Source organism: Notothenia coriiceps, unplaced genomic scaffold, assembly GCF_000735185.1.
Source record: "Notothenia coriiceps isolate Sejong01 unplaced genomic scaffold, NC01 NC01_scaffold00011792, whole genome shotgun sequence".
NCBI lineage: Eukaryota > Metazoa > Chordata > Actinopteri > Perciformes > Nototheniidae > Notothenia > Notothenia coriiceps.
The window spans coordinates 9,013-16,936 of record NW_011344493.1 but is presented as its reverse complement, the minus strand read 5'-3'; the positions used below and the strand labels follow the sequence as shown (position 1 = coordinate 16,936).

Sequence of the window (7,924 nt, the reverse complement as noted above, 5' to 3'; positions counted from 1 at the left end):
GCTCCCGTGCACTTGAAGTGTGTGTGCGTAGGTGTGTGCGTGGGTGGGTTTGAGAGGCTACAGAGGGGGAGGTAGCCGCAGGGGGCTGAGACAGAGAGGATTCAGAAGATACTCTTTATTTCTTTGTCAGGATGAGAAAAACAAATGCGGAAATGTAGAGGAAAATAAAGAATAAAAGCAGACAAAGGGAACATTATGTAAGGGTGAAGGGGTCAGAGGTGATATCCACAGTGTCAGGGACAATAAAGAGGAACAGAGGCAAAGTGTGAGTGTTTTATGATGTCTATTTATTTTTCAAAATGAGGTATTTCAAAGTGCTATGAGTTGCAGCACTAAATGTACATTTTAAAAGTGAAAAAAACAAACATCTTATATCCGTTTACCCAGTTCTATGCACCCGATAGTTACAAATATAAACAAAAGAGGAATAAAGAAGAAGGCCAGGTACATCAGGATAAAACACATTTGCTGTACAAAAGAATTTGAGATAAAAGAGAAAAAAAAGACGAGATAAAGTGATATCTACCGGAACTCATTTTCATACGAAAATATAAGTATCAAATTTAGTATGTTCACACTAAAAGCATAAAGGTGTGTAGAATTAGTAATATGATACAATACAAAGTAAGAGAGAAGAAAAAAAAAACAATATATTGTTATATTACAAAGGTCATGACTCTCAAAAATCGAGGCCTTACAGTACTTTTAAAGGTATATAAACTTCCAGTCTAGTTATTGGCAGCTTCCTGACATGTATAAAAAAACAAGGACAAAATGTATTACAAAACAAGGCAGATCTGAGTTTATTTTGTCTGTACACTATTGTTATATACAAAAGTGTCGGCTAGCAAGGTGCGCAGTTATACATCCACTGACTTGGTTTGAGCACCAGTGTGAGGGAGGAGTGAGTGAAAGAGAACCTGTAGTGGCATTGTTTATGTGACCCATAACGCCTCAGTCGTCAAAGTCTCGTTCAGTTTTGCAGTGGTGAAGGCAAAGTAAGTGTGCACTGCTGCGTCTTGTAGTGAAACTCTCCAAGCAAAGTGCCCTCTTACACCCATCCCTGTGGGAATCACCTGATTCCAGGCTGGTGTCACAGTGAGTACAAAAAAACAAGATACAAATGATATAAAAAAACCCAGAGGAGGGGGAAGACCAGAACAAAGTGTGTCCTCTCCCCTTCTCATTATTTTCTCTTTTTTAAAATCTTTCCTCAATGTGACTGGATTGAAAAAGTAAACCCTTAACATTCTTAACGTCAACAAATGTGCAAAAAAAGTGGCGGCAGTGAAAGTCCGAGCATCCCCCCGGAGACCCCCCCTCCTCTCCTCCGTGTGTGTGAGTGTGTGGGCATCTGTAGATAAACGTCCTCTGAGATGATTGTGTGTGTACGACAGATATGCAGGCCTATGTGTGTGTGCCGTAGTGTATAGGCCTATGTGTGTGCGCCTAACTGTGGTTCAGACTGGTTGGAGGCGGAGGGGTCTTCCAGGGTATATGTGAGTGTTTCTGTGTTGTAGTGGTTTGTCTGTTAGCGAGTCCTCCCCTGATCTAGCCTGCGCATCAGCTGCTGCCAGCGAGCCTGGAGCCTGTCCTTCTCCTGCTGGAGCCTCATCTCCTCCGTCTCCAGTGAGCTCACGTACTCGGTGGCCTTCTTCAGGATCAGCACCTTGGCTGCCTTCTCGTTGTGCGCCAGCTCCGGCACGTGGTCGCGCAGCGTGAGGAAGCTGGAGCGCAGGTCGTTGCGACGCTGGCGCTCCAGGATGTTGTGGTTGCGCCGACGCTCGCTGTCCTCTGAGTCGGAGCTGCCGCGCGGGCTGCTGTCTCCGCTGTGGCTGCGCTTGCTGCGGACCCCCGATGTGCCGGAGAACGAGCTGCAGGACATGGAGGAGGACGTGGACGAGGAGGAGGAGATGGTTCTGGTGGGGGGTCGAGGTGAGTCTGTTGTCCTTTGCTTCTTTGGGGGTGGGCTGGGGTCGTCGTCTGACGCGTAAGGGGAGGGGGCCGCGTAGTTGTGTTGCTGCTGGTGGACCGAGCTCCTCTTCAGGATCAGCTCCTGAGGGGCCCGGCTGACGAACCGACTCGAGGCGCCGGACCCTCGCCCGTCTTGGCTCTTGGGATGCACAGAGATGGTGACCGTACCCGTCGTCAATGGAGACGCCTTGTTGATTGAGGAGCGCCTCTTCTCTACTGTGACCACATCAATCTCCTCCTCTTCCTCGTCTTCGTCCTCATCTTCCTCCTCCTCCTCCTCTTCTTCGTCGTCGTCTTCATCATCGTCATCATCGTCATCATCGTCATCTTCGTCTTCTGGGAAAAGAAAAAGCAGAATGTTAGTGACTTAATCTCTCTGACACAACAAGTATTCCCACTATGTCATCTATGTACCAGCAGGTGACAGGTCTCTGTGTGAGATGTGTGTGTGTGTGTGTGTGTGTGTGTGTGTGTGTGTGTGTGTGTGTGTGTGTGTGTGTGTGTGTGTGTGTGTGTGTGTGTGTGTGTGTGTGTGTGTGTGGGGAGAGAGAGAGCATTGCTCAACGCTGTTCGCATAAGCAGAAGCCTCTTAATGCTTAGTGTCAGTCACTCCTCTACTAATCTGCTCTGCAGGCGTTGACACGTTCAGTCTCAGAGCTGAGCAGACAGGCTGGATTTCTGCCATTCATTCTCTATCCCTCCTTCAAAACTTCTCTTAATCTTCTCCGGTGAGACAGCTTCAGTCTGATGCCTTCAGTCTATCAGCGCAATTAACCTGACTGTGTGCGAGGCATTAAGAACTTCACTTTAAATGTAACCTCTGATCAAGTTATTAAAAAAAAAACGAATTCCCGCTTCTTTTTCGCTGAGCTTTTCGTCTTAATACCTGCGCTGGAATCAGGCTGAGCAGCTGAGACTTATCAGGGACTGGCGCCTTTTGAAGATGAGAGGAAGTTGCCAATCATGAGCCAGAGAGTGTGAGGCCCAGTTAAAATGCCTTTGTGATAATGGCTCTCATTATCAGCTCAGGAGCATCTGAAGAGTGTGGCATTTTACAGTTTACAGTAACCCACTTCAGACACCGCTGCACCAGTGTGCTGTCTCAACACACACACACACACACACACACACACACACACACACACACACACACACACACACACACACTCAATCTGGCACTGCCATCAAAACAAAGCAGGGCACAGCTGGATGGATGAGGGGGCGTGGCTGGCTTTGCCACATGTGAAGCTGGGATTTAGTGGTTCCCTGTTTCACTCATGGAACAGCTCATTTTTTGGAGCTGGAAATAGCATAAATAGAATAACAACCACCTCTGCCTGGTTGGATAAAATATCAGCCATGTTTATGTGCCACTGTCTTAAGTTTTAGAGTGGGTTGTTCCCATGCAGGCATCTTGAATAGTAATACTAAGCTTTATAATTACAGGGATAATCCTACACTGTAGCTTGTACGGTCTGTGTCTCTTTGATGAGAAGGTAAATAACGCCTGCAACACAAAGAGAGGCGCTTGCTAGCTGCGGAAGCGCACTGGAGGGAGCTGTGCGCCGGACTTTAGGCGGCAGGCGATCGGATCACCAGCCTTTAAGCCTCCGAGCTGGAGCAGAGCCAGGGAGACAGCTGTCGAGATGGAGCGCTCGTTCAAAGCTGTCACCCCCCTAAAAGAAGCAGCCAGAGCCCTCCTCCGTCCTCTTTTCTTCGCGGTGGAGGAGGTGTTTGGCAAGACTGGCTGGGTCTGCCCTCTGTGCCAAGCTGGAGGCCTTTTGTACTGCTGTTTCGCAGCGAAAACACGCTGATAAGAGCTCGTGAGTGTTTGTTTAGGAAACTCGAAGGCGGTAATAGATGGGATGTAGTCTTAGGGCGATTAAATACACACAGAACTAATTTCCCAAAATAAACGAAAACTACTTCCTCAGAATAAGCAGGGAAAGAGGATTGCCATTCTATATCCCTGAGTCTATGGGTTGTTCTGATCATCCATTCATTGTACTAAAGTGTATTTCTGTTTTTTTAAAAAAAAAATTTTTAACTCGACTTTACTGAAGACAGCAGTTAGTACAGGCTGTCCAAAATAAGTGCCAATTTATCACCCACTGTGCGTCAAATTGTCCCTTAATCCATGCGTAATGAAAGCCTTCACAGCACCGTGAACCAGACACTTTATCAGATCATCACATTATTGAACACTTTTTTATCTTCCCCTCCTACACCCGGGACCGGCTGCAGTCAGGGAGTGTGTTGTCTTTTTGTTTGGCTCGGGGTGCCAACTGAGTTCAGGAAGGCACACAATTCCCCATTTTACTGCCATCTGCCGGATGAAGAGCCCGCTGCTTACATAAACCTCGTTCACTGTGTCACTACTCCCTACTCCAATGTGTATGTGTGTTGTTGTGAGTGTGTGTGTGTGTGCGTAAGTGGAATGTAACAAGATAATCCGATTCTGGGCCAGTCATATGAACAAGCTCCAGCCACTCCAGTAATAGCTTGATGATGATAATAATAACAACAATACGAATCAAAATGTTAAAAAAAATAAAAATGGTAATAATACCATGATCTTTCAGTAGCAGTAGATTACACAAACAAATGAACACAAAAGCTTTTTGTGCGAATTTAGGTTCTTACCGGAGTCACTTTGAGCGTTTTCGTGGGTTGTGGGTGTGTTTACGCTCCCGGTTGAGTCCCTGCTGCTGCTGTTCTTCTTGTTGACCGGGAAGGGGAACACTATCGCCGGATCCACACACTCTGACACCGAGCTGCGGCTCACAACCTCCGGTGCCTTGACGCACACGTTCCTGGCACCTCCCGTGGCAGTAGAAATAGCCTTGCCGAGTTTCTCAGTGACCACACGCTGCAGTTTTTCCCTGGCGGAGAAGCCACTCCACATACAGTCCTGGATAATGATGTTGTTGGGGTTAGTATCCAAAGCGGAGCCGAACAGGTCCCCATCGTCGGACGCCCCCCAGATATCGTCCTCGGGCAGAAGCAGCATCTCAGAAGCCCAGTCCAGTGGGTCCCCCAAGCCGAAGCCCAGGGGGTCTGCTTCCGGGGAGGCAGCCGCCGGCTCCCCCGGTAGCGCGGCTCGGCTCGGGGAGAGGGGCGGAGTGGGCAACAACTCGAATTTCTTCCAGATGTCCTCCCCCGGTGGCGCAGAGTCAGGACCACAGAAGTAGAAGTCGTCCTCATCCGGGTAGAAACACGGTTGTAACGAGTCAAACTCCATATCTGAGTTTTTACTTGCGATTGCTGGCATTCTATCCCACAGTCGAAAAACCTGAAAAGGAACAAAAGACACTTTAGTCTCCAAAAAGGAAAAGAGCGCCTCTCCACATTCACTCTGTCCTCTATCACACCTGAAAACTACACTGCAGAAAGACCCCGAGTCTAAGCCCACACACAGACACACAGTCTGCTCCACTAAATTCCACACTCACTCCTCTGTGAGGTATAAAAATCGCACAAATCTCACAGGAGAATGTGCGTAAATGTAACCGTGACGAACAGTGTGCCAAACGACTCATGGGATCACAAGTCACTAAACATGCCAAAAATGTGAAAAAGGACATGTTTACAGAAAAAAAACATAAGAAATGACAACAATCAAATCTAATAGAGACTCTTTTTTGTGTGAAACATGTGAGGAAATAAAAACACGTTTCTGTATCTCGCGCTGGAAGGAGAAGATGCTCACCTTGTCCTGACTTGGGATGATAAAGTGCGATCCAATTTTTCTCGTATCTCGCAGTCAGTAATACAGACACCAGATTTACAGCAGTCATCTACTTAGGGAGCACAGACAGTCCTCTGACACACATTGTGGCTGGCTGAAGAGTGTTATACACTCAGTTCTGCGGGAGCCGAGCTGACTCCTCCCTCCCCAGGCTGGGGGGTGGTACAGTCGGGCTCTGGGTTTGATGCGGCGCGGGAGACAGGCTGGCTGGGAGCTTTCTTTCAAGGTGAATCGAGAAAAACAGCCTAAACATTGCGAGCAAGAAAGACATAGTGTGAAGGAAAGGAATAAAGAAAGACAATGTATAATATTGGCAGCCTCAGGTCTTCTCTCCCGCCTATCACTCCACTGGGATGTCAGACCCTAGATCATGAAACAGTCGAAGTAACCCAGGGGCTGTTAGTGATTTGATGTCTTGCTCAGATTGCTCAAGGGCACCGCAGCAGGTTGGGTGATAGGCTACAGCTGAACCGGGGGTTTGAACATCCAAGTGAAGGGCAGTGTTTTTAAACCAACCCCCCACACACAAACACACACACACACACACACACACCTCAAATATTACATTTATTTATTGGACATTGATACAAGAAATGTATGTTGCTCATGACTCTATTTTAGAAAGACAAGTAAATGTTAGATCAACATTGAACTGGGGTTAATGATTAAAAATGTTTCCAAATCTAGTATTGTATTTATTTATTTCAACACATAGGTATCACTTCTTATATGCCCACACTTGTTTATCATTTATTTCATATGATGTGTCGAGATCTATTCCTACACTTGAAATCCTCCAGCCCTGCTCTTGCTGTAAAGCTCTGAATATAATTTTCTCTTTTGTCTGAGGGCCAGCAGCATCCCTGGATGATGATAGGAGAAGGAAGGCTCACTGCGCCCTCACACGGACACTCAGGGAACTGCAGCACATCCGCGCACCCAAACACAGCGAGCCAGACAAACAAAGGCAACACGGAGGCGATTGTTTTTTTCAAAACGAAAGAAAAAATATATTTGCCCCTTGGGGAAACAAATATGAAACTCCTCTAGGCGTGTAAGGAGCAACATTTCCTCAGACAAAAGGCAGTGTTGGTCCGGGGAGTTTTCAGCTGTCTCCGGGATAAGACAGGATCCGAGAAGAGCATGTTACGTAACCGCAAGCGGTGGTTGTAGCCTGGAGTCATTCCCATTCCCTTTTCTAATGACAGCTTAGGAGGAATGGCGCATCTGTAATTATGCGCACAGGCATACACACAGTCCTGATATTGACTTATTCAGGAAAAACGTTTACAGAACGGATTCCAGTTAAACGCCAGCTGTGAGCAGGAAGAATGACAGCTTCCAGGATTTCTCAGCCAGACAATAGATGATGATAAAAACAGCGTTTGATATTTAAAGCAACATTTGTTAAAAAGAAAATACATGACATAATTGAATGGAAAATATCTAAATTCATAATTATATTATTATTTGATTAATGACGTATGGATTCATGGAAATTGCTATTTAAACTAGAAAACAACTGATTTTTGTCCCTCAATGTTGAAATATTGGGATTTTTTTTGCTTCAGTTCAAACTACCACAGCCAGTGAAAAGTGAGAATCTGCAGCTGTTTTATCCACTGAGTAGGAATAGCAGGGAGTTTCCTACAGTAGGACTGGATACTGAGCTCCCAGGAACTGGGGACTCAGCTCCCAGGAACTGGGGAGATGGTTTGGGAGTCAGAAACTCCCCACAGGCTCTTGTCCGTCTGCTCTTTTACTTCTCAAACTTCGCTCAGCTCTGACCCTCCAGCGGCAGCAGCTTCCTCTGCTGTGAAACAGGGCAGAGAGTGGGAGTGAGAACAGAAGGGAAAGTTATTTTGTATTTCCAGTGCAGATATGGTGAGGACAGGAAGCCGTCTACTGCTGCTTGTTTTCTGTTGAGTAAACACTTAATAAAATAAACCCAATGACGAGGGAATATTGGATTTATGCTGTTTTCTTGGCATTGAGGGAAAGACAATTGCCTTTAAAGGATTTAATGAATTCACACAAACTGCACATCATCACCCGCTGCTTTGCACTGAACGTGCCCAGATGTTGATATGATTGTTATGTCTGGTTATTGCTGATTTGTATTCATATCAGGAAACCTTTTCCCGCATTAGAGGGAAAATGCACTGACTTCTCCCTAGTTGTCTACAATGTATTATATCATGG

General features: G+C 46.4%; 1 protein-coding gene across 2 annotated transcripts; it reads right to left on the bottom strand.

Annotated features, from left to right (window-relative positions):
• Positions 1-266: 266 nt before the first annotated feature.
• On the bottom strand, positions 267-5,866 carry mycn (MYCN proto-oncogene, bHLH transcription factor). 2 transcript variants are annotated; one of them, XM_010772914.1, is made up of 3 exons: positions 5,684-5,866; positions 4,618-5,266; positions 267-2,307 (listed from the first exon to the last, which is right to left on the bottom strand). In XM_010772914.1, the coding sequence occupies exons 2-3, from the start codon at positions 5,243-5,245 to the stop codon at positions 1,532-1,534; spliced, it is 1,404 nt and encodes a 467-aa protein (XP_010771216.1). In that variant the 5' UTR covers positions 5,246-5,266; positions 5,684-5,866; the 3' UTR covers positions 267-1,531. The 2 variants fall into 2 exon arrangements, with proteins under 2 accessions (XP_010771216.1, XP_010771215.1); XM_010772913.1 differs by having other exon boundaries at positions 267-2,310; positions 5,684-5,865.
• Between the last annotated feature and the right edge of the window lie 2,058 nt (positions 5,867-7,924).

Bases quoted from the DNA above. Each gene is read 5' to 3' on its own strand.
- mycn (XM_010772913.1), bottom strand. From the start codon at position 5,245: ATGCCAGCAATCGCAAGTAAAAACTCAGATATGGAGTTTGACTCGTTA. The intron at 2,311-4,617 runs GTAAGAACCTAA...TTCTTTTCCCAG, and splicing joins AAACGCTCAAAGTGACTCCG to AAGACGAAGATGACGATGAT.